This window comes from Mus caroli, chromosome 11 (genome assembly GCF_900094665.2).
Source record: "Mus caroli chromosome 11, CAROLI_EIJ_v1.1, whole genome shotgun sequence".
NCBI lineage: Eukaryota > Metazoa > Chordata > Mammalia > Rodentia > Muridae > Mus > Mus caroli.
The window spans coordinates 2083345-2108909 of record NC_034580.1 but is presented as its reverse complement, the minus strand read 5'-3'; the positions used below and the strand labels follow the sequence as shown (position 1 = coordinate 2108909).

Here is a 25565-nt window from a genome sequence, read left to right as displayed (position 1 = left end):
AAAGAGCAGAGACAGCACAGGCGACTTTTAAAGATGATTCATGATGGAGGTAGCCATCAGCCCGCGCTAGGATCCTGCTAGTTTCCTTTTATCCTCAAAGTGGATACATTGTGGCGTTTGTAGCTTTCCTAGTATCCCGAAATCAAGTAACAACATGGCAGCCAAGCAGCTTGCTTCTAGAATAGTAGGGATTGCTAGCCAATCCCATCATAGTATGTAAATTACTTGCTGCTGTTCAATCTATAAAAATTCATCTTCAAAGAAAATTACTGGGCTGGTAGAAATATTTTTAATAATGACCACAGAAGTCATATTTATTTTTCTTTGATGTTCCTCCGAAGAACCTTCTGTTTCTAATCAGTTTGTTCCCACATAAACTACAGTGGAAATCTACAATAATAAAATCCCATTCTCTGCTAGAGGGAAATAAACAGCAAGGACTGGCTTTTTCAGGGGCTTCCCCTCGCCGTGCCCCAGACTCAAAGCCTCTATTACTGGTGGGTGTTTTGGCATCAGTTAAGGGCCTTCAATCCTTCCCTCCCTCCATGTTTTGCTCTTTCATTAAAGTGTTTCTGTTGTCTAATTATATCCTTTCAATCAAATTAGAGACTGCAGCATCTGGTGAGGGCCCTAACTGCTGCCATCTGCATCTCGCGTACGCAGGCCTTTGCAGCTGAGAATCACTCAACTTCCAAATGGCAGGAAGAGATTTGGAAAAAGTTCAGTTGAAGGGGAGGTTAACTTAAAAAGAACCTCTTCAAAGGCCGGGTGCCCTGTCCTGCCTGCTGTGATGTATGCAGGACGTCATTGGCTTGGCTCACCCAAGACTCTTCCTAAGCACTTCTGGCAGCTGAAGGCTTCCTAATTGTCTTAGCAGAAGTGACTAGGCTTTTTCCTCCCTGTTATGGCTTTGGAGGGCCCCAGTAGAGCTGAGAATATCGCCCTTGAGAAGTGTCTTTGTTCTGTGACCACCGGTTAGTGGATGTGACACTCTCTTTGGTTGGCCATTTCTTCTAACTCAGTGATTTCATCAGACAGAGAATCTTGCTCCCTGGGAGTAGTCTGCAATGCTTGAAGGCTTTTTGTTTTTAATTGTCACATGGGGATATTATTATCTAGCAGGTAGAAACCCAAGGTGCTATTAAACATTCTAGGACGTTTAGGAGAAGTCCCCTACACCAAAGAATTAACCATCTGTAAAGGACTCCATTATTGGAGAACTTTCTGGTCATGTGACTTTAAAAGTAGGCCACAGGCAGTGCTGATAAAACTTGTTTGAAAGTTGGGTTTTATTAGTTTATTTAATCTCTCTTTAGTCTGATTGAGCGCTTGAGACAGTATAAAATAGGACTGCTAGGGCCTAGGGATGTAACTCAGTGGGCTGGATCACTTGCCTAAGGAGTGAAATCCTGATCCAGGACTGCCAAGAAAAGAAAAAAACCATAGGACTGCTCACGTGATCATAGGACTGCTCACGTGATCATGGGGCCAGATACAGACACGAAGCAGGTGTTTCCTGCTTAAAGCAAACTCAGAATGTAAAACTGGCTCACTTGGCAAGGTGTTGGCCGAACACAAAGTCTTAGATTTACTCCCAGCACCAAGTAAAATTGCCTCGGTGGCACACAGCTGGAATCCCAGCACTCTCGAGGGAGAAGCAGGAAGATTAGATGTTCCAAATCTCCCTTGTCTGTGTGGTGAGGTCATAGAGTAGACTGCATGAGACTGTCTTACAAATCAAAAGGGCACAGGCCTGACCTTATCATCAATTTCCTTTATCTGTTTGTCTCTCAGTTCATTCATACACAGGATCTTTTGTGCAGCCTAAGCTGGTCTTGAACTATAATTCTCCTGCCTCTGCTTTCAGAATGAATGTTGGGGTTGTAGGTATGTGTCACCATGCCTGGTTTATTAGTAAATGTGGGAGATATTTATTAATTTATGTTCATTTATGCTAGACAAGCACTTTCCCCATGGGGCGGCATCCTCAGCCTTCTGTCTGTCTGTCTGCTGAGACAATGTGTCACTATGTATCAGAGGCTGACTTAGTATTTGAAATCCTCCTACCTCAACCTCTCAAGTGCTGGGATGACAGGCATTGGTCTGGCAGGGTTTTTTAAATTAGCAAGTATTTGATTGACACAGAACTTCCTAGAACTTCTCAGAGGTGATTACTAGGCGGTTAGAAGGCTGATTCACAGGCAAAAACAAAAAACAAAACAAAACAAAAGCCTGGGGTACTTGATTGTGTAACAGATCCCCCCACCCTGCCTGCTATACATAGATGGTCTTCCCTCATTTCATAAACATAAACAAAAACAGCTTTTCCTGAGCTCTGCCTTGGGGGGCAGGGGGCGGTTTCAGAGTTAGGCAGTCTGGGACTGTCCACTGGTGGAATGTGTGCTTTGCAGTACAGGGCTTGAGCTCCATCCCTAACAGGAGAAATAAAGGCCAGGCATGGCCGGAAGCGGGGATGAAGCTCAATGCTGATGTGGAGGGTGAGGGTGGCTGTGCTTTGCTTGTAGCTTGTGTGCGGAGCTTTGAGATGGGGCTCACGTATGGCGAGTCTTCTACTCACTGTGTAGCTGAGGAAGACCTTGAACTCCTGACCCTGTCTTCCAAGTGTTGATTACAGATGGACACCACTTGACCAAGTTATTTTTGAGTTAAGGTCTCACTCTGTAGCCTACACTAGCCTTAACCACACGACTCATCGTCCAGAATTCCATGTGTGGGCCTGCTTGCCTAACACATGCATGTTACTTTAGCTTTTCCTTGGGAAACACGAACAATGCCTGTTTTCCCAGGTAGGACACCAGGAACAGCTTTGTCAAGCCCAGCTTGGAGAACGAGTGAGTTTATTGGGCATATACAGGAGTATGGTGACCCCAAAAGACCTGAGCTACAGAACAGTCCATGTCCCCTCTCAAAGCTGTACAGTTAACCTTCTACTTCTTATATATTCCTGTGTTTCCCCCAGAGCAAGTCTAGCAGGGCTGAAATTATGTGTAGTTCTTCTGCCAAGGATGACAACAGGCCCGACCGTGTGAGGGTCTCTTGCAGGTAGTCACAGCGGCTCTGATTAAGGTCATAGCAGTCATATCATACTCGGAGGACAGTGCATCACAACAGTGGAATAAACTGAGCTGCATCTCCAAAAGCAAAACAAAAGGTAAACTGCTCAGGAAGCTAGCTGGCCCGATTGGTCCAGTGTCCGTGCACTGGAGCCTGTGACCTGTTTACACCTCTGACAGGAGGATACCACTGTCTGTCCTGGTCCAGCCCTGCAGCAGCTCACCTTCTGACTTTCTGAGGGTTGGGTTTTGTTTTGTTTTTTTTAAATATGGAATGCTTCATGAATTTGCGTGTCATCCTTGTGCAGGGGCCACGCTAATCTTCTCTGTATCGTTCCAATTTTAGTATATGTGCTGCCAAAGCGAACACTGTTTTGTTTTTTAATAGTAAACTGAGATACTGTCTAGAAAGCAGGATTCGGAGCTTGAAAATGTTATGTTTACTGTTTTCTTATGTGAAAACTTTTTTCGCGTGAAATCCAATGTTAAGATAGGACAGGCTATTTATAGATAAATACCTCAAGTAATAGTATACCATGGTGCTCATGTATTACATGGATAATTAAATGGTTCATACCATCAGTCAGGCCCACGTAGGACACTGGTGCTTACATGTTACATGGGTAAGTGAATGTTCTGTGTCATCAGAGAACCATGACAGAATAAATCCTCTTGGTTTTGACAGTTAAGTCCCTTAAGGAGCTTTGTTAATGAAGTGTTTTAGGGCTCTGCAGAGCAACTTCTAACTGCCCTTCTTAAAGTAAGGCTTGTTTAATCTCTCTGTGCGTTAGGATCTTCAGTGCAGCTAAGTTAGTGCAGAAACAGCCTGGGCTGAGGATGTAGCTGAAGCTCAAGGTCCCGTCCTCAGCACATGGCAAAGAAAAGCACCAGCAAAGCCGCAGCTGTCTTGTGTGTATGGGGAGGCGAGCTCTGATTCTCATACCCTGAGTACGTGACTCGGAGCCCGACCCTTTTGGGAGTCACATATCAGATATCCTGCACATCAGATATTTATGTTATGATTCATAACAGTAGCAACATTACAGTTATAAAGTAGCAATGGATAATTTTATGGTTGGGGTCACCACAACCTAAGGAACTGTATTAAAAGGTCACAGCATTAGGACAGTTGAGAAGCACTGCCTAAATGCTAAGTAGAAATCTCTCTTACACTGCTGCATATTCATGGTGGCTGCTCCTGGCAAAAACATGTGTTCACAGCAACACCCATAGCGTGTTTCCCAGGGGGCCCTGCCCGAGTGGGAGGGAAGCGTGCTCCAGATGAGAGCCAGATGTGGGAGAGTGCCACCCCACCTCCCCACTACTTTGACAACTCAGTTTTTTAAAGGCTTTATTTTTTTCTTCCTTTATTTTTAGTTAGGATAGTAGCCCTGACTATCCGAGAATCCTCCTGCCTCTGCCTCTGCCTCCTTAGTGCGTGCGATTGTGATAGTGTGCTGCTATTCCAGCGACATTTTAGGAAAAAAATACAATCACATTTTAGTAGTTTTGTGTGTGTGTGTATAAACCTAAGTTGTAAGAATTGGCTTCAATCACCTTTACCAGCTGAGCCATTTTGCCAGTCCTCAAGGTTTGGGTTTTGTTTTTGTTTTTGATGTTGGGCTTTTTTGGTTTTTTCGAGACAGGGTTTCTCTGTGTACCCTGGCTGTCCTGGAACTCACTCTGTAGCCCAGGCTGTCCTCAAACCTCTGCCTCCCGAGTCCTGGGGTTAAAGGCATGCCCCCACCCCAACTTGGCTTCATTTTAAAATTTTTGTTTTATAATAAGACCTCTCTCTTATTTGACAACTTCCAAATGTAACCCTCTGCTCACTGTAGGCTGTTTTTCTTGGAAATTGTTTTTACATAATTCAGTATTTCGTTTCTTATAAAGAAGACGATTTTAGAGAGTCAAATAGAATTCAAACAAAACTTCCACAAGTATATAGGCTTAGGCCAGTCTTGGCAGCTCAAGAGGGTGAGGCAGGAGAGAGTTTGAGGAGAGCCTCGGCTACATAGTGAGTTCCAGGTCAGCCAGGACTACATAATGAGACCCTGTCTCTTAAACCAACAAAAATGTAAATTCACTTCAAATCGCTTTGGGAATCAGGGTCTTTTCTTCCTTTACTGTGACAGTGTATGTGTAAGTACACATGCTGGAGATTGAGCCGTATATGCACAGAGGTGCTCTATGACTGGGCCATGCCTCAGGTCTCTGCCATGGCTTTAAGAACACTGTCTCCTTAAATGAAAAGGATGCTCTGTACAGTGTTCTAATAGGAAAGCTACTGATGCTTCAGAAGTTACAGTGCTTGTTTATGTGCTTAGTCCACTTTGGGTAGAAGTGCAGCTTTGCAAAGTTACTAAGAACATAGTACATACACAATCATCTGGAACTTAGATGGGTGCAAACTTGGCTAGTTGAGTTTATTATGGTTCTTAACAAGAAGCTAACAACTAGAGCCGGGCGTGGTGGCGCACGCCTTTAATCCCAGCACTTGGGAGGCAGAGGCAGGCGGATTTCTGAGTTCGAGGCCAGCCTGGTCTACAGAGTGAGTTNGGCGGATTTCTGAGTTCGAGGCCAGCCTGGTCTACAGAGTGAGTTCCAGGACAGCCAAGGCTACACAGAGAAACCCTGCCTCGAAAAACCAAAAAAAAAAAAAAAAAAGAAGCTAACAACTAGCTAAGGGATAGTTATTACAAAACAGTATGCTAGTTTTAGAATAGATTCCATTTTTATTATGGAAATTGAGAAATGCACAAAAATAATCTAGGAAAGCCACAAATACCTATTGCCTAGGACCAGGGTTCTCAACTGTGGCTGCTGTTCTTTCATTCTCCACCCTCCATGTCCTGCCATCTCGAGAGTCTGTAAATGGTTCAGTCCTTGCCTCTAAGTGAGAAGTATTATAAGCCTGCTCATGGAGGGTCATTTGTGTCCCAGTACTCTGAAGAGGGAGACAGGAGGATTGCCACAAGTTAAAACCAGCTAAGACCCTGCCTCAAAAACAAAGAGATTTTAATATAGATTTAAATATAGATATTAGAAGATAACATTTTCAGATGCAACAATGTATCCAAAGGGTACGTAGGCGGCTGGAGAGTGGCCTCAATGAATGAGGTTTATCTGTTCTGACCCAGATACAGAGGCATGTAAGCTTCTGTTACCCCTTCCGTCCATCCGTCCTTCCGTCCGTCCTTCCTTCTGTCCGTCCTTCCGTCCTTCCATCCTTCCTTCTGTCCTTCCTTCCTTCCTTCCTTCCTTCCTTTCGTCCTTCCTTTCGTCCTTCCTTTCGTCCTTCCTTCCTTCCTTCCTTCCGTCTGTCCTTCCTTCCTTCCGTCTGTCCTTCCTTCCTTCTTTCTCTTCTTTCATTTGTTTTTGTTTGTTTGAGACAGAGTCTTGCTATATGGTACTGCTGGATCTGGAACTCAGAATATAGCCTAAGCTCGCCCCAAATTCACCGCAATCCTCCTGCCTCTGCTTCTGAGTGGAATTGTAAGCTGTCTAATGCCCTCACTTCTTGTCTGTTTATTTGTTTCCCCATTGCATATTTTATGTTAAAGATGTGGTTTCCTTTAGGCAGAAGGAAGGCCTAAGTGGCACATGGAAAGGACCTTGCAGAGGCAAGTGTCATGCTTGTCCATGTGACCTTAGACATCTTACCTGCAGTAGAGAGGCATGAAGAATAGCAGGATTTTAAGCCTGGAGGAGAATTTAAGCCCCAGGTCTTTTCTATTCAACTCACCCAGGCTTTTGGATCTTAGTTCTGTTTCCTTAAATCTTGAGAGTGTAGCTACTTCGAGTTGAACGTAAAGGGGTCTCAGAACCAACCTTCTGCGCCAAACCCCATCCCTGCCCACTCCCCTGCCCATCAGGGAGGAGCGGCCCCACCTGCACCTCTGTTTCGTAGCATTGGCCACTCACTGTCTATTATGAGCCTGTATTCCCCATTGACTTGGAAACAACAAGAATCCAGTGTCCATTTGCCACAGCTCCGGGCAGTAGTAAGGGCTGAATAAATGTTGAATTAACTCATGAATGGTGGTGGAGACATTAGGTTTCTTGCCTTTACTCATTTTCTTTTACTGAAATGTGAATACACAAGGCATCACGGGATTTCCTTTGTTGTTTGAGCCTCTCCTTGTTTATCTAGACAAAGCTTATGTGAATTTCATAGCAGTAGAAAGGGAGGCAGGGGCCTCATTACCTCATCCACACCCTGATGAAGACAGGGCCTCAACACTCTTTGTGTTTCTTGTCTTTTCCTCACTAGGCAAGCTTGGTTAAAAAAAGAAAAGAAAAGAAAAAAAGAAAAAGAAACTCTTTAAAACGTAATATGCTTATTTAGAGTGGATCCGCGAAACCTGCCTGCGTGGACTCCCACACTGCGCTTTTAATGCTAAAGAGGTAGGGTTGAGTGCTTAGGAGGGCCAGGAGTTTGAGGCCGGTCTCAGCTGCATAAGTAAATTAGTTCTAGGCAAGCCTGAGCTATATGAGATCCTGTCTCAAAAAGCTTTAAAAAGAGTAGATCAGAGAAGAACAAGCTGAGCCAGAAAGGCTTCATGGCCTCGTTTCTGCTGTGAGATGACATTTCAGTCCCATCTGTGGCACATCCTTTTTTTTTTTTAAATATTTTTATTAGATATTTTCTTTATTTACATTTCAAATGTTAGCCCCTTTCCTAGTTTCCCCTCCAAAAATCCCCTATCCCTTCCCCCTTCCCCCTGCTCCCCAACCCACCCACTCCCATTCCCAGTCCTGGCATTCCCCTATACTGGGGCATAGAACCTTCACAGGACCAAGGGCCTCTCCTCCCATTCATTGATGACTGACTAGGCCATCCTCTGCTACATATGCAACTAGAGCCACAAGTTTCACCATGTGTTTTCTTTCATGGTTTAGTTCCAAGGAGCTCTGGGGGTACTGGTTAGTTCATATTGAAGTTCCTCTATGGGGCTGCAAACCCCTTCAGCTCCTTGAGTACTTTCTCTAGCTCCTTCATTGGGGACCTTGTGCTCCATCCAATGGATGACTGTGAGCATCCACTTCTGTATTTGCCAGGAACTCACAAAAGGCCCTCAGGAGACAGCTGTATCAGGCTCCTGTCAGCAGGCTCTTGTTGGCATCTGCCATAGTGTCTGGGTTTGGTGGTTGTTTATGGGATGGATTCCCAAGTGGGGCAGTCTCTGGATGGTCCTTCCTTCAGTCTCTGCTCCGAACTTTGTCTCTCTAACTCCTTCCATGGGTATTTTGTTCACCCTTCTAGGAAGGATTCTGAGCTTCTGGGCTAAAATCCCCTTATCAGCGAGTACATATCATGTGTGTTCTTTTGTGATTGGGTTACCTCACTCAAGATGATATCCTCCAGATCCATCCATTTGCCTAAGAATTTCATAAATTCATTGTTTTTAATACTGAGTAGTGGCATACCCTCCTGAGTTACAAATAAAATCATCCGAATTTGTGGGAACTTGACCTATAGGTCACTGTGTATTGCTGAGGCCATTGGTTGTGAAAGTCTGTTTTGATGGCTTGTGAGTCATTGGCCTTTCTCGTTTGCTTGCTTGCTTGTTTGAGACAGGGTCTCACACAACCCAGGCCAGACTTTAACTGACTTTTTAGCCGAGAATGACCTAGACCCAAGGAGGGTCATTGTTCTGTCTGACTCCCCTGCCTCCATCTCCCAAGTGCTGGGATCCCAGGTGCGTGCCACCACGCCCTGAGCCACTTGTTTCTGTTATGGTGGTTTGGTTTGGTTTGGTTGGTCTTGTTGTTAGGTTGTGGAGTTTTGTTTTTAGATTTGTTTTTGTTTGTTTGTTTGTTTGTTTTTATTTGTATGTGTCTGTGCGTGAGTATATGCCAAGTGTGTGCTGCAGAGAGGCCAGAAAGGGCTTGGGGCTTCTGGTGCAGGAATTACAGGCAGTTGTGAGCTGCCCAATTTGAATGCTAGAAGCCAATCTCAGGTCCTCTTTTTTTGTTTTTTGTTTTCCGAGACAGGGTTTCTCTGTGTAGCCCTGGCTGTCCTGGAACTCACTCTGTAGACCAGGCTGGCCTCGAACTCCGAAATCCACCTACCTCTGCCTCCCAAGTGCTGGGATTAAAGGTGTGTGCCACCACTGCCTGTCACAGATAATCTTAACACTTAGCCATCTCTCCAGTGCCCCCTCCTTCTTTTTAAGATGTATTGTTTTTATTGTCTATATTTAAAGTAGGCAACATAATGTGTTTTTTGTTTGTTTTTGTTTTGAGACAGATTTTCACTATAGAGCTCTGACTAACCTGGAATGTTCTATATAAACCTGTTTCAAACTCTCAGAAGTTCAACTTTGACATCTAGCTTCAAACTCTTCTATCTGTCACTGCCTTGGAAGTACTGGGATTAAAAGTGTACACCATCATACCCAGCTCTGCAATATAATGTTTTGGTGTATAAGATTAGATAGGGCAAAAATATTTTAACATAGCAATTACAATTGTAGCAGTTGACAGAGGTTGGTGTGATATTCTTAGAATCATCCACTCCTCTGACTCCAGAACTGATCAGGCTCAGAATTACTTAGGTTGGAATAGGGCCACAGACATTATCCTCCCCCACCCTGTCCCCTCAAATATAGCTGTCCTTGGTATCTGTGCAGCCTTTGCTCTAGCCTCTTAGGACCCACGGTGCAGATACTTGTTTGTGTGTCATTGAACATCCTTCATATGCCTCTAGTCATCCTTAGACCATTTAGAACACCCAAACTATTACAATGTGTGGATAACTGTCAGCTCATACCGTTCAGGGGGTGATGTCTAGGAAGATGCCAGTGTGTGTGTGCAGTTGGCTGAACCTGTGTTCAGTGTGTGCATCCTGGATTTAGGGCTGTGTATGTATGTGTGTACGATAGTACTGTGGACAGATGAAGGGGGCAGGGGTGGGCAGAGATGGGAAGGGGATTCTGAAGGGCAATGTTTATCTTGCAACTGGAAATATTAGAGGAAGAACATTTGGGCAGGAAATGGAAAAGTATGTTCCCAGGATTAAAAGCAGACCAGCGTGGCTTGACCGCGATGAGTAACTAGGGGCAGAGCCGGGCTTCCAGCACAGAGGCTCTCAGACACCCAGAGGACAAACCTTAGAGTTCTGTGCGGAGGGGGGCTGTAGAGCAGAAGAGGAAAGGGAGCCCTGAACTGCTTTTTCGTGGTCAGTGGGTCCAAAACAGAGGTGCTAAAGGTGAGGGGTGAAGGAGAGGAAGGGTGCTTCCACTGGAGTCCTGGGTGTGGTCGAGTGCTCTGGCTGCCTCCTGGGTAAAGAGGAGTGGCTAAATCAGTGTGGCTGGTCGTGAACACTGTAAACTGATGTGACTGATGTTGACTTGACCAAGGCCGCAGAGCCTGTCAGCAGCAATCAGGCACCGAGCCAACACTGAGCCTTTAGTTGGTATCTGCCAATCTATGCCGAGTCGCTGTGCCCAGTTATCTTTGAGCTTTTTCTTAGCGTAGACCCCTAGTAGACAATCCTCTTGGTAATTGAGGACTCACACTTACTAACTTAGTATTGCACCAGGCATGGTAAGTTGCTATGGTTTTCTGTCTCCTAGAATTCTAGATTAGTTGAGCTGTCCATAAACGGTGCCATTCCAGACCAAACACAGAGAGCCGCTGGTAGGAGGAAGGCATGACTGAAAGAGAGCCGCTTTGTGGATGGTTTCTCTAAGCAGTCAGGTGGCTTTCAGGATAGAGCTGGGTTCCTGTTGTCCACATGCCTATTAGTCTATGGCAGGCACATGCACTTTCCAGCGGGAGACTACACCACGTCCTTATTACCGGAAGTTATGGGTCGCTATGAGCTAGGAGAAGGACAGGGGGAGAGCGGAGAATGTTGGTGTGACTCCGCAGACTGTCAGGGTCCCAGTGATACATCTTAGAGAAGTGTTTGAAGTGCTTCTATCTGTCAGCTTTAACTAAGCTAATTTTAAAAACTCGCTCTTTGTACTCCGCCTTTCCCATGAACCTCTGAGTTTAATGCATACAAGATGTGGGAAGCCTGCCAGCCTCAGCCCCACCCCCAGTCTGAGAAGTGGATTTTAGAAGTACATGATTGCACCTGTAAGGACTGTCATTTCATAAAATGGGACCTGAGACCATTTTGACACATTTTCTGGGAAAGCACTTGAGGAGGAGGTGAGAGAAAGTGCCACCCCCGTCCTCCGTCGCCCCTGTTTTCTTGCACCTCAGACTGCACAGGGAGGACTGTTCCTCATTCCCAGGGAATGTGAGTCATCCCCGATTTGTGTGATTGGGATTCCAAAGCGTTGCTGTGTCCGATGCTTATTAAATCCAAGTGGCCCCGCAGCCTTTCAGACTGCAGGGGAGTACTCAGTTACAGCTGCTGCCCTGGTTCTAGTTACCACAGGGAGATGCTGGCGAGCGCAGTGGCCCCCTCGGAGGGCCCCAAAGTCCACGTGCATGGCTGTTAGCAACTTTTCTAGATTTGGAGGTTTCCTGGTTCACTTCGTGGACTCCAGCACACTTCAGCTCTGTGATAATCTCTTCACTGGGACCTGCACACTTCAAGGGGAAATGTCCCAGTGCCCCAACAAGCTGGTGCCGACAGTGCCAGTGTTACAGGGCACCTCTTTGCAGATTCAGTCAGCCCAGCAGGCCGCCCAAGATTAGCAAAACATGATCCATTTCTAGCTTGGTCCAAACAAAACAAATAAAACATTCACCAGAGAGGGAGGAAACTATAAATGTTGCCAGAAAATGAGTCTGCTGTTCTCCTCCTTCCAGAGTGCTTCACAGCCAACGGTGCAGATTACAGGGGAACACAGAGCTGGACAGCGCTGCAAGGTGGGAAGCCATGTCTGTTCTGGAACGAGACTTTCCAGCATCCGTACAACACGCTGAAGTACCCCAATGGGGAAGGAGGACTGGGCGAGCACAATTATTGCAGGTAAGATGGGGCCATAGCGCTTCAAGATGATCTCTCATCTCTTCTTCCAGCCTTTCTCCTCTGGAATTCTCACAACTGGAATGCTTGCTTACCTCCTGTTGGCCAATTCAGAGAACCATATCATTGTTTGTTTGTTTGTTTGTTTTGAGACAAGGTTCTCTGTGTATCTCTGGCTGTCCTGGAACTCACTCTGTAGACCAGGCTGGCCTCGAACTCAGAAATCCACTTGCTTCTGCCTCCCAAGTGCTGGGATTAAAGGCGTGCGCCACTACTGCCCGGCCATATCAGTTTTTAAGATGAACTAATCCGAGCCAGAGAGATGGCTCAACAGTTAAGAGCACTTAGCACTCTTCCAGAGGACCCAGGTTCAGTTCCCAGCACCCACATGGGAGCTCAGAACATCTGTAACTCCGGTTCTGGGGGATCAGACACCTTCTTCTGACCTCTCCAGGCACTGCACATGGTACACAGATAAACGTATAGTGAAGCACGCACAAGAAATAAAAGTAAATAAAAATGAATTCCTGACTTTTTTTCTCTCTTCCTCTCTCATTTTTCTCCACCTTAGTTTGCTTTTATGCTGGCATTCACAGCAGTGCCTTCTCTGGTCACTCTCTTGTCTCTTTGGGAGGATTTTCTCAGGTGGTCCTCCCAGCAGTGGGCATTTCATGGCATCAAAGCTGCTGCTACTGATATTCAGACCATCTGGGACCCATGTTCCTTAGGCTGTACCGGAACTCCTGGATCCGAGTAACTCTCCTCAAGCGGCTGCACTACAGACGTGGCCACTGTTTGGCTCCACAGAAAGCCCTAACCTAGCTCTGTGGTCTTCAGATGTATAGTTAGGATTTTCTGTGGAAAGTGAGCCACAGCTTTGATCAGGTTCTCTGTTTTCTCAGATTAAAGACAAGGTGAGAATCACTGGCGGCCAGTGAGATGGCCAGTGGTTTACAGTTGGCATCCCAAGAACCCAGGTGAATTCTGGATTGTCCTGAACGCCCACTGCCATGCTAGTGCTCAGAAGGCAAAGGTGAAATTCCAGGAGCTGGCTGCCTAGCTAGCCATATTGGCTAGCCTGAGTTCAGTGAGAGACACTGTCCCAATGAATAATGTGGAGATTGGTGGAGAAGCCTCCAAAGTCAACCTCACACCCTCACACATACATAAACACACATTTGAACACACATACATATATGCGTGCATGTGTTCATGTATGTGTGTGTGTGTATATATGTGTGCACACACAGAGCAGGCAGAAAGATAAAAATAGAAGTATTAGTATGTAGAAGCCAGAGCAAAAATTCCAAGCACTTTTGTTAATACCTCTAAGTTACTTACACCCAAGATCATGATAACATGACTCAGGGTTCAGCAATGTGGTGAATTTAAGCATTCTTAGGACAGGTGTGCAGCTGTCTCTTGAGCCATTAGGACAGGAAGAATGATTCCAGAGCCCTCCTCCCAGTTCCATGCTCCGACTCTGCTTTGTTGGTACACGAAACGTCTAACCGTTGGCACTGTTGACCCAGCTGAGCCACCCCATCTGTTTTTGCACTGTGTGGACCACTCTGTTTACCGTCTAGCCCCCATATGCCCATGCTAACACACTAGGCCTTGTGGTTGGCTGGTTTGTCCTTCCCTTCAGCTCTTTAGGTCTGTCCTCACTTGCATCAACTGATTGACTGTCCCTCATGTTTGCTACTGCTGTAGTTTTTTCATTTGTTTTTGTAAAAGCACTAAAAGTTTGTTCCAAGTCAGGCCTGGCTGTGTGCGTTCTGTGATCTCAGCACTTGTAGGGCTGTGGTAAGATCAAGACTCCAAACACATCCTTGGCTCCATGGGAGCTCAAGGCCCACTGGGCTGTATACGTTCCAACCTCGAAAGTCTAAACCAAACCTGAGTGAAAGCTTTCTGTAGCGTTGGTTAGTCCTCCTGCTGCCTGTCTCTCCTGGAACCCTGCCTGGTATTATGTGTGACGTCTTTCCACTTTGCTGTCATTTGTATTTTTTAAAGATGTATTTTATTATTTTAAATTATATGTATATGGAGGGAGGGTCTGTATACAGTTGCAGGTGCCACTGAAGGCCAGAGATATCAGATTCCTTATAATTGGAGTTACAAGTAGCTGTGAGCCGCCCAGTGGGATTCTGGGAACTGGACTCCCGGTGCACCAGAAGAGCAGTGCACGTTCTTGACCACTGAGCCATCCCTCTAGGCCCTGTCCTTTGTAGTTGATTGCTCATTAACCAAGTCTTCATTTGTTTTCAGAGTTGTGCATATTAGTATTTTGTATAAATAAACATTTATGCCGGGTGGTGATGGCGCACGCCTTTAATCCCAGCACTNGGGAGGCAGAGGCAGGNGGATTTCTGAGTTCGAGGCCAGCCTGGTCTACAGAGTGAGTTCCAGGACAGCCAGGGCTACACAGAGAAACCCTGTCTCGAAACACCACCCCCCCCCACAAAACCAAAAAACAAATTTGTAGGCTGCTGAGATGGTTTAGTGGGCAAAGGTACTTGCTGCAAAGCCTGATGACCCGAGTTCAATCCCCTGCACCTGGATGGTAGAAAGGAAGGGTCAACGCCCACAGCTCTGTGTGTGCCGTGGCACGTGCTCCCTACACATGCGTGCATATGCTTGCATACACATAAGTAAATGAGTATTTTTTTAAACGCTAAGGAGATGGCTTGGTGAAGTGCTTACGCAGAGAATCTGTTTACTCCGTCTCTCCCACAGTGATAAAAGCGCTGAGTGGTTGTGTGCTTACAATCCCCACACTGGGGAGGCAGAGACGGGCAGATTCCTGGGGTATCTGGCCTGCCACTAGGGAAGTTTCAGGCCAGTGATAGATACCCTGTTTCAAAATAGAAGAGATGAATTGTACCTAAGGAACGGCACCCAAGTTTGACCTCTAGTCTCTAAATGCACACTCATGCACAAGTATATACATGAACATACACACACATACAGGAACATGGACTCACAAGAACATGGATGTGCATACATGAGCATGCACACATGCATGAGCACACAGTCATGAACATGCACATACACTTCTCACCACAGTTGCTCCATTTCTGCTCCATTACCCTCCTCTAGTCTTTCTATTCCTAAGACTGGCTGGCCTGGGAAGGGCACTTAGAGAAAGGGATAGGGTCTTTGGTATTGTCTGCTGGCTTTTCTAGATGAGTGCCTCTGTCTACTCTACTCACAGGCTCTAAGGAGTGCACCCTTAGCATTCCAGGGCTGTACCAGAGGGCTGGGAGGACCTTCCCCTAACTCCTTGGGCTATAGCCCTCTAACTTGATGGAATGTGCCAGACCTGAATTTCCAGTTTATACTTCAAAAGAGAGCGAGGCGAGTCTGTTGATGATATCACCTCAGAGTCCAGGCCTTTTGCTCTAGTTCTGCAGAGAAGTAAGGATAGGCTTGCCTGCTCTTTATTAAGCTATTCGGATGCTTTTAGAATGGCTTTGACATTGATAATAAACACTTGTTGTCTAGAGGTTTTATCCAATACTACATCAAAGCTGAACTCAGAACAGAGGGAGGAAGATGACGGTGACATACATACTGTTTAAAGAAGGGCTTTGTACAAGCCCTGCCACTTTGATTTCTCAGCTGACATCTGACACCGTGTTTGCCTTGTACAACTTCTCAGATCCGTCACATCTGAGATGTCTACATGCTATCGAGTGATGGGAACCGGCTTCTCCCACTGGACCTAAAGTACTGGATTAGACCGAGAGGCCGAGCCCAGCAAGGGCAGAGTTGCCCCTGCACCTGCCTTAGGGCCCAGAAGAGAAAAGGCTCTGTTGTCCTGGGAGGCTTATCTCTCAGCCACACAATGGGCTTGTCTGCTCAGGCCCAGGAGCAGGCTGCAAAGCTGGGGATGGGGAGGGGGTGTCCTTGTGCCCATTTCCTGCCTAACTGGAGTGTCGGGTTTCCAGTATTCTGAGTCTAAATAAAGGGGGCTTGGGAAGGGGTGAAGCGAGGCCGAGGCCGGCTTCTCTGTCATTTGCTGAACTGCTCACCACTGAAGCAGTTTTACTATCTGTGATGTCTCTGCACCGAAACAGCCTTGCCGGTCATTTCCTCCAAGCTGTTCTCACTTGGGAATGCTTTAAAAAGCATGATTGCCATGGCTGTCTGAGAAGCCTCTGTGGGACCTCTGTGGGGATGGAGGACCACTTCTGTCTGTGAGCTAGCCAGCATAGACTGAGTTTGTGTTATGTGAATTTATTTAGCTGTTTGGAAACTATACTTGGGATATTCATTATTGAAAGAGGAAGAAAGTAAAACCACAAAAGAATCCCCCGTCCAAAACCCCTAAGATGCCAAAGTCTCATCCCCTAGAAGTAAGCATGTTTACAATTGAGATGAAGCCGGATGTGGTGGCCCGCACTTTAATCCAGGCACTCAGGTGTAAAAAAACTCAATCTGTTTGTTCTCCCAGCTCCTGTTCCCTGAATGACGACTTTGAGACCAGTTATGCATTATTAAATGCCTAGGCCATAAGTGTTGGCTCATCTCTGGCTAGCTCGTAACTTACCTAACCATTCAAATTCTTCTGTCTTCCACATGGTCAGTTACCTCTCCTGCAGCCCCGTCTGCCTCTTCCTTTGTGTCTCCTTCAGCGTCTCTCACAGTGTCTCTCTCGGCATCTTTCTCCAATCTCTCTTTTTTTCTCGTTTCTTCTTTTCTTCTCTCACTATTTCCCAAAATCCTCTTCTTCCTGCCAGTGTCCCATGTCCTGTTTCCTGCCTCAGCTCATTGGCCCTTGGCTTTTTTATTGTCCGGTGATGCTTCTAAAAGATTCTCTTTATACTTAGGAGGCAGAGGCAGGCAGAGGCCACCATGGTCTACATAGTGAGTTGCAGGACAGCCAGGACTACACAGAGAATCACTTTCAAATAACACAAAAAGCAACCTTTTTTTGTTTTTTTTGAGATTACATCCTTCCCTAAATAATATACCTTTTCCAAACTCCGACAATTGTACTATATGTGATTTTATTGTTTAGTTTGTTTGTTTGCTTGAGACAGGGTCCTGCTGTGTAGCCCAAGCTGGCCTAGAGCTTGTAGCAACCCTCCGGCCTTAGCTTCTTGGGTGCTGGAGTTACAGGTCTGAGCCACTGTGGCCAGCTAATGTTTTCCTTCCTGAAGAGCGATAATACTAAAATGACCAGTTATTAGAAATGATAGGGAGCTCAAGGCTGTACACTGAATGGACTAGGTGACTAGAAGCGCAAGCAGTGTCACTGATGTCTCTTTATTCCCAACAGAAATCCAGATGGAGACGTGAGCCCTTGGTGCTACGTGGCCGAGCATGAGGACGGAGTCTACTGGAAGTACTGTGAAATTCCTGCCTGCCAGAGTAAGGCTGACTGACCCCCTTTGCCATCCGGGGCCTGAGTACTGAGCCCCTGGGCTGTAGGTGTCCACTTTTTATTGAGGTTCTTAAGAACTAGGGATACCCAGTTCCATGGCACTAACCAGGAGGTGGTGGCGCACGCCTTTAATTCCAGCACTCAGGAGCCAGAGACAGGCAGATCTCTGTGAGTTCAAGGCCAGCCTGGTCTACAGAGTGAGTTCCAGGACAGCCAAGATACACAGAGAAATGCTGTCTCAAAACAACAACAACAAAAAAAACAAACGAAGAATTTCCATATTTGGTATTATTTGGTATTATTATTCCAATGTCTCTGGAGAATAATAGTAGACCACTGGTTAGCTACCAACCGTAGCTCTTTAATTCACAGTGCTGTGATTCACACCAGCTAGTGTGCTTTTAACGATGATTCATGACTCAGTCTCTCCAGCCTTTTGTGTCTACATATGTGAGTATTCATATGTATGAGGGTATGTGTATGTGCATATACGTGCTTGCATGAGTGGAAGCCAGAGCTCAACCCTGGCTGTTGCTCCTCGGGAGCCATCCACCTTGTTTTCTGAGATTGGCTCTCTCACTGGAACCTGGGACTGCTGGGTTAGGCAGAACTGTCTGGGCACAGCCCTAGAGAATCCCCTGTCTCCACTCCCTATTCCTAGCACTGGGATCATAAGCCTATGTCACCATGCCTGGCTCTTTACGTGGGTGCTGGGGACTAAGCTCTGGTCCTTGGGGTTGTACTTTACCCACTAAGGTGTCTCCCTGAGACCCGTTTCTCTACTGTTTCATTCTCTCTCCTACTCATTTGGTTCCCAACATCAAGGCAGAAGGACATCCAGCTTCCCGGAGAGCTGCCATGTTGAGTGGGTCTTCTGAGGCATTTGGGGCTTCGTTGTCATTTTGTCTGTTTTTCCTGTAAGCTGGCATGGTGGCTCAGGCTGGAATCCTCGCACTCTGAACCCTGAGGCAGAAGGAAGTTGAATTCCAGCCCAGTTTACATGGTAAAATCTTGTCTCAAAAGAAAAACATAAAATAGTAGTAGGCGAGCATTTGCTGCTCCTGGAGAGGACCTGGGTTCTGTCCCCAGCACGCCACAATGCGGCTCACAACTGCCAGTAACTCTAGCTGCGGGGGACCCAGAGCTCTGCTGGACTCCATGGCTCTGCACAGAGAAGTGCACAAACCCTTGCCAGGCAGCGGTGACACACACCTTTAATTCTAGTACCAAAGAGGCAGAGACAGGAGGAGCTCTGTGAGTTCCAGGCCAGCCTGGTCTATAGAGTGAGTTCCAAGCCAGACAGGGCTACACCCGTAAGCCCCGCCCCCAAAGTGCACATACCCAAAGGCACATACACACAGAACTTAAAAATAAAGTAAGCCTTTGGTGGGAGTTGTTTTTATTTTTTGCTTTGCTTTGCTTTGCTTTGCTTTGCTTTGCTTTGCTTTGCTTTGCTTTGCTTTGCTTTGCTTTGCTTTGCTTTGCTTTGCTTTTGTTGAGATGGTCTCACTATGTAGTTCTGGCTATCCTGGAACTCAATATATATATATACAAGACTGGTCTTAAACTCATACAGATTCACCTGCCTCTGCGTCTGCCACTCTGCCTCTCTGCCTCTCTGTGTCTCTGCCTCTGCCCCTGCCCAGCCTCTAGCTGATTTTCCCCCTCAGTATAAGCCTGCTCCTTTCCTTCCTTGTCCTAAGCCCAGGAAGCTTGCTTGTTGCAGGTCTTTCTGAGACCTGGGATCCCTCTCCCACTTGCCTAGAGCAGTCTGCATGCTGAGAGCTCTAGGAAGAGGGAGAGGCAGGGCCAGACCTGTAGGCCCACTGTTCTTACTGTCACCAACCTGCCAACCTGAGTGTGCCTCAATGCAGGTCTCCAACTGAGAAAAAACGGTAAAGAGCAGAAGAATGGGGTCTTTGCTTAGTCTACTTAGCCAGATTTTTAAAATGATAAAACATGTCACTTGGCAGTGGCTGTGTAAAGATGGGCAGAAAGGAAAGCGGATTTTCCTCGGTCCATTTGTTCTACACAAAGATGGCCTTTTCCTCTCTGTCTATGCCATTCTCAGAAGGACAACAGGGTGTTTCAATCTGAGCACTTTCATTTGGAAAGATAATGTTCAGCCCACATTTGTAAAGCATAGCTCAGTTCAGTAGGAGCCGACTTATGAACTCATTGAAACTACATTTGAGAAGAGAAAATTATGACAAATAATGACCAACTAGGATATCTCTACCATCCCCACAGTTGAAGAAAGCAGAGCAGTAAGCACTATTCCCGTCCTTCCAGCCTTCTCAACTATTAAACTATTAAATATTAAATATTAAACTATTAAAGGTCCTCAGAACCCCTGGTTCTTAGCGCTTTCAAGAGAAACAAGATGTTACAAGCAGATTCCGAGGCTGGCAGGGCTGTGAGGGAAGCCTGGGTCCGACAGCCTTGTATCTTTCCCTTCTGTGAGGTAACCATCCTTCTGTGCATTGCCTTGGTGGCCAAGCTTGTGTAGTCTCCAATACAGCTTTTCATTTACTCTATTTTACCTGTGGAGTTTTCTTTTCTTTGGAAGTAGGGTCCCAGTATTTAACCTAGGCTAGACTAGAATTCAAAACCCTCATGCCCCAGCCTTCTGAATTTTGGGATTACAGGCATATGCAACACTTCAAACTTAAGATTTTGAAAGTAAATAATGTAATTTTTGAGTGGGAAAATGGTCTGAAAATGACATTTAAAGGCAAATAAAAGGACCAGAAATGCTCGGCAAGTGCACTGGTGAGCTGAGTGTGAGCTGAGTGTGAACTTTAGGTGCCCCATAAGCTCACCAAGTGCACTGGTGAGCTGAGTGTGAGCTGAGTGTGAGCCTCAGGAGCCCCATAAGCTCACCAAGTGCACTGGTGAGCTGAGTGTGAGCTGAGTGTGAACCTTAGGTGCCCTGGAACCTGAGGAGAGAGCTGACTCCTCATGCTGACCTCTCACCCTCCAGAAAGAAAGAAAACGCCACTAACAAACATTTGAAGATTTTATTTTATCTGTGTAGGGACATGTGCACACTTGTGCGGGTACCCACGAAGACTAGAGGTACTAAAGCCCTCTGTGCCGGAGTCCGAAGAGGTGGTGAGCCACCTGATGTGCATCCAAGGACTGAACTCAGGGCCTCCAGAAGCTCAGCATGTGCTCTTAACCATGGTGCCATTTCTCCAGCCCTTCAATTTTTTTTTTTTTAAGTTAAATAAAGTGTTCTGCACACAGCTCATTTGAGCCCAGGCATAAAAAGTTTACTTGCTGATATCTGAGAGCCTTTATTTTATTTTATTTTTTAAATCTACCAAAAAATGTTCACCTACCAATCTTTGACTTAAGAGAAATTTGGAAGATTGAATCTGGTGATATTAATAAATGTGGGGTGGGTGGGGCAGTGGTTTATGTCTCCACCCCTAGGACTCAGTTGCCAGTGTCAGCCTCCTGAGTCGATGGGGCTGCTGATCAGAGGATGGTTTTAGGCATTTGCCTCCTTATACCACGTGATGGGTCCCAGGGGTGAAGCTCCAGCACCACTGACCCAGCTACGTTATTTTTTTAAGTAAAGTTTCATACCTTGTAAGACCTTAATACCATTCAGAATATCTGGACTGAAATACTTAGCTTGAGATCAGCTCTGGGCCTCTCTCCCGTGTCCACCAAGCAGCGTCTCTGACTCCTGGAGAACTTTCCAGTAGCTTGTCAGTGCCTGAAATTGTTGTTAAAGTTTGTCGTTAAGGCTTTAATTAAGTTTATTACAGTTCTTAATTATTACTTAAAGTTATGAAAACTATTCATTATTGAAGTAGTTATTAAAATTAATTATTAAAGTTTAAAATCATAAACCTTTAGGAGCCAGCAAGATGGTTCAGTACATAAGGGTGCTTGCGACATGCCTGCTGACCTGAGTTTGCTCCTTAGCCGTCACGTAGTTCACTGTCCTCTGGCCTCCACACTTGCTATGGCTTGCTGGCCCGCATGCATGCACACATAGAGAAATAAGTGTAGTGGAGTTATAAGAACTGTAAGAGTTGTTAGCTGTGACAAATGGTACTTCTTTCTTCCCTTTTTATTTGTGCGATGATAGAGGCCTTGGCACATGCCAGGAGAGCGCACTACAACCGGGTTCACTCCCAGCTGGTTTCTTAGGCTCTGACTACACGTAAGAGCTTGTACCCAGGTGTAGTCTGTTTCGGTGGAAACCTGCAGTTTAAGGTAGAAGACTGCTACATGAACTGGTGAGCATGCTGGAGAACTGAGGGTGACAAACGTCACACACACGAGAGAGGGCATGTGCCAGGTGTGGGAGGAGGTTGGCTCGATGCTTACAGTCGGGCTGTGAGTAGCAAGGTTGTTCTTACTGGCCTACTGTCAGCAGATCTCAGCCTGTGGGTCTCGACCACTCGGGGTTAGGACCACCCTTCCACGGGGGTCGCCTAAGACAATTGGAAAACACAAATATCTACATTACAATCCATAAGAGCTGCAAAATTACAGTTGTGAATTACCAATGAAAGTAATTGTGTGGTTGGGGTCAGCACACGTGAAGAACTGTATTACAGGGTCACAGCATTAGGAAGGGTGAGAAGCACTGCTTTAGATGTTAGAGTTGAGAGATGGCCCAGCAGTTAAGAACACTTGCAAAGGACCCAGGTTTCATTCCCAGGATCCTCACGGTAGTTCACAACCATCTGTAACTCTTATCCCGATAGATGGGCCGCACGCTTCTGGCCTCCATAGCGACCAGTCATGCACATGTTGCACAGACATCATGCAGACAAAACACCTGTATACATGAAATAATAGATAGATAGATAGATAGATAGATAGATAGATAGATAGATAGATAGATAGATAGATAATGGAGCTGAGTGACAAACCAGCTCTGAAACCATAAAACTAAACTATAAGAGCAAATGTGATGGTGGTGTACACCATTAATCCCAGCTCTTGGGAAGCAGAGGCAGGTAGAACTCTGAGTTCAAAGCTAGTCTGATCTACATATTGAGTTAGTTCCAGCTCAACCGTGGCCATATAGATCTTCTCTGAAAGAAAAGAGAAGGGAAGGGGAGGGGAGAGGAAGAGGAGAGAAGGGGAGGAGGAGGAGTGACTTACAGGCTATGGTCTGAGTAGTCCAACAATGGCTTTCTCCCAACAGAAAGACTATGGATCTGGAAGTTTTTCAATCTGAGAGACTGGATGTCTCAGCATTGGAAGTCTGGTTGGAGTCTTAGGGAAATCTAGAGAGCTGCCAGTTTTCAGTCTACTTTGGAATTTCAGAGAAATAGGTTCTAACACCAGTGAAGGCATGTCTTAGGATCGGGACAGGGAAACTTGCCCGTGAGAGTCGGGGCAAGCAGTCAAAAGGTAAAAGCTTCCTTCTTCCATGTCCTTTTATGTGGGCTGTCACCAGATCTAGATTTGGTCTCTCTCCTCAAATAATCCAGTCAAGAAGAATCCGTGACAAGTGTGCCAGCTGCTTGGATTTTAGTTTATTTTAGATGTCATCACTGACAACAGAGCTTAGCCATCACCCAGGCTCCAGCTCCTCTGAACTAAGTGGTACTCTGCCTAATCTGTCTTCCCTTAGCTTTTGTTCACTTCTGCCCTAAGGAGAGTGTAAAAGCTTTCAATTGTGATCTCTTATAAAATTGTGATCTCCAAAGCTTCACAAAGGACACCTTCCACTGTAGGATGTATGATACTGACACGTCTGTCATTGGTCTCACTGTAGGATATATGTGATGCTGGCACATCTGTCATTGGTGTCAGCACTGGTCTCCATATTGTCCAGCTATTGCTGGATGCCCGGCTTGTACCACACCCATGTTCTCATGCAGACTTGATAGCAGTTACAGGCACGTCTGGTTTTCCCTCCCCCATTGTTCAGTAAGAAAATCAAGACTAGTTAGTTCTGCTACATCCTGGGTCAGACAGGGTTTGGATACAGGACCTAAGGCAAGGGTAGTCCCTTTTCCTTCTGGTCCTTATAAGCAACTTTATTTCCTGTTTTCCTGAAAACTGGTGTCCTAGAATGGATCTGAGCTACTGTTGAGGTTGTGTGTGTGTGTGTTTAAGAATTAAGATAAGAATTTAAATAGTATTGAGAAATAATACAATTCCCTTTCTGACATTGTGGAAATGAAGGGACAACTGAATGCTGAACAGGTAGCAAGGGTGCGGCTCACATCGCTGGCTCTGGGTTGTTTTCTTCTCTCTGGGTTTGGGAAATCCCGAGTCCCCAGGAGCAGAGCAGGCTGCCACAATATCCAGGAAGCCTTTGCTGGCACAGCACAGCTGCCCTGATGCTGGGCTGGCACTGTGGGTGTTCTCTGCCCAGCTGTTATTATCTGAGAACTGGCTTCAGGCTTGGACCCTCTGCACAGAACACTCTGCCAGCCTTTTCTAGGCCTCAGGGTCTTTCCCAGCTTCAGGCTTCACCGATTTGTGCTGAAGTTCATCTCAAAGACAGAGCACATTGCCTCGTTACAACCAAAGAGGAACCTCCTGCTTTCCTCAGTAGCCAAAGAGGTGGAGGCCACATGGATACCACACCTCTACAGCACCTCTCTGTCTTGCCATCTTGACTGCTTAGCATTCTTATTCATGTGTACCGGTTTAGACTACCCATGTTGGCATTGTCAGAATTAAAATTGTCAGTTTTAATATCATTTGTTCTTGCTTTCTGTGGCAACTTTTGTCAGCAAGATGAAGCTGTTTGGTGACAAGGGGCTGGGACTGCTCTGAAATTCTCAAGTAATGGAAAGCCCAGCGTAGAGCAGGGTCCCCAGGATTGCACAGGAGGCTGTGCTCCCATGGGGGTCACCCTCCATTGGCATCTGTGTGCATCTGTAGGAGGGCGCTGGTGGAGGTGAGGGAGAATAGAGTGCTTCAAGGCTCCCACCCAGCACTGGAGGCTAGACCAGGTACTTTATACACCCTCCTCCATCTCTTCCTGTGGGACACGTGACTAATGGGAAGCATTTGGGCCACAGCATCACTGGCCGAGGCACACAGCATCACTGGCCGAGGCACACAGCATCACTGGCCGAGGCGCACAGTATCACTCCTTCGGTGGCTTTAGGAGGGTAGCTCTTCTCTGGGCTTTCTCCACTCATCGGAGCTTTCTCAGGCTGTTTTGAACATTAATAAAATGCATAAACCTCAAGTTTAGGACCCAGATAATAGTAGGCCTGAAAAACGCCACCAGCTATTGTATGGGTGTGTTTTCCCCAGGGAATGGACTCCCCTGGTACTGTCCTGCCGTGTGATTTCCGAAATGTTTATTTTTGTTTCTGTTCACCCTTATCCGCCTAAGTGTGGGGACGGGCTTGGTGCCTTTGCTGCACTCGCTGTTCAGTAGCCATAGCACTGGACTCAAGGATCACAAAAGGACCACAGTAGTGGCTTTTGTGTTTGTTTGTGTCTTGTTTTGAGATGGGGTCTCATTGTAGCCTGGTTGGTCTATCTAGGATTCAATATGTTCATTAGGCTGGCCTTGAACTCATAAAATCCACCTGCTGCTGCTTCCAGTGTACTTGGGTTAAAGGTGTGCGCCACCAACATGTTTGTCCTTACAGTGCAGTTTTATGGACTCAGGTTTAGTGTAGATTCAAGTTTTGATTTTAGTAACTTTTTTTTTTTTGATTTTTGTAACTTAACGTTATTTAGTTTACCATGAAAAAAAAATGCCAACTTGAAGGACTGTAGCTGTAGTTCAGTGGCATGCTGTAGCATTTCCTTAGAATTCCTGAGGCCCCAGGTTTGATATTCCTAGGATTGTTAAAAACAAACAAAACCAACTGGAGACTTTGTGACCAAAGCATTTTCTTCAGTGGCACAGATGGCGTCCTCGGCACAGTTGTGTAAAGTACACTGGTAATGTGGGGAAACCGGAGTACACAGGATGGCTTGGTGGGTGAAGGTGCTGCAGCCTGGGTTCCTGCAACCTCGGGAGCACACAGGATGGAAGGAGAGAACCTGCATGTACACACACACACACACACACACACACACACACCACATACACACACACACACACATACAACCGCATACTCACACACACACCACATACACACACACACATACAACCGCACACTCACACACACACACACACACACTCTCACACACACACACACTCACACTGTGG

At 46.2% G+C, this 25565-nt stretch overlaps 1 protein-coding gene and 1 non-coding gene across 3 annotated transcripts in view; one reads left to right on the top strand and one right to left on the bottom strand.

Moving 5' to 3' along the window:
* The window catches only part of Kremen1 (kringle containing transmembrane protein 1), a 69134-nt gene that overhangs the window by 5167 nt on the left and 38402 nt on the right, over positions 1 to 25565 (top strand). For both annotated transcript variants that reach the window (XM_029484045.1, XM_021178235.2), the window contains exons 2-3: positions 11847 to 12009; positions 17294 to 17385. In XM_029484045.1, the coding sequence (XP_029339905.1) occupies positions 11847 to 12009; positions 17294 to 17385 (255 nt within the window). The remainder of the gene's footprint in view (positions 1 to 11846; positions 12010 to 17293; positions 17386 to 25565) is intronic.
* Positions 3338 to 3444, bottom strand: LOC115032587. The gene has a single exon (XR_003838232.1). It is a non-coding gene; the product is annotated as a U6 spliceosomal RNA (small nuclear RNA).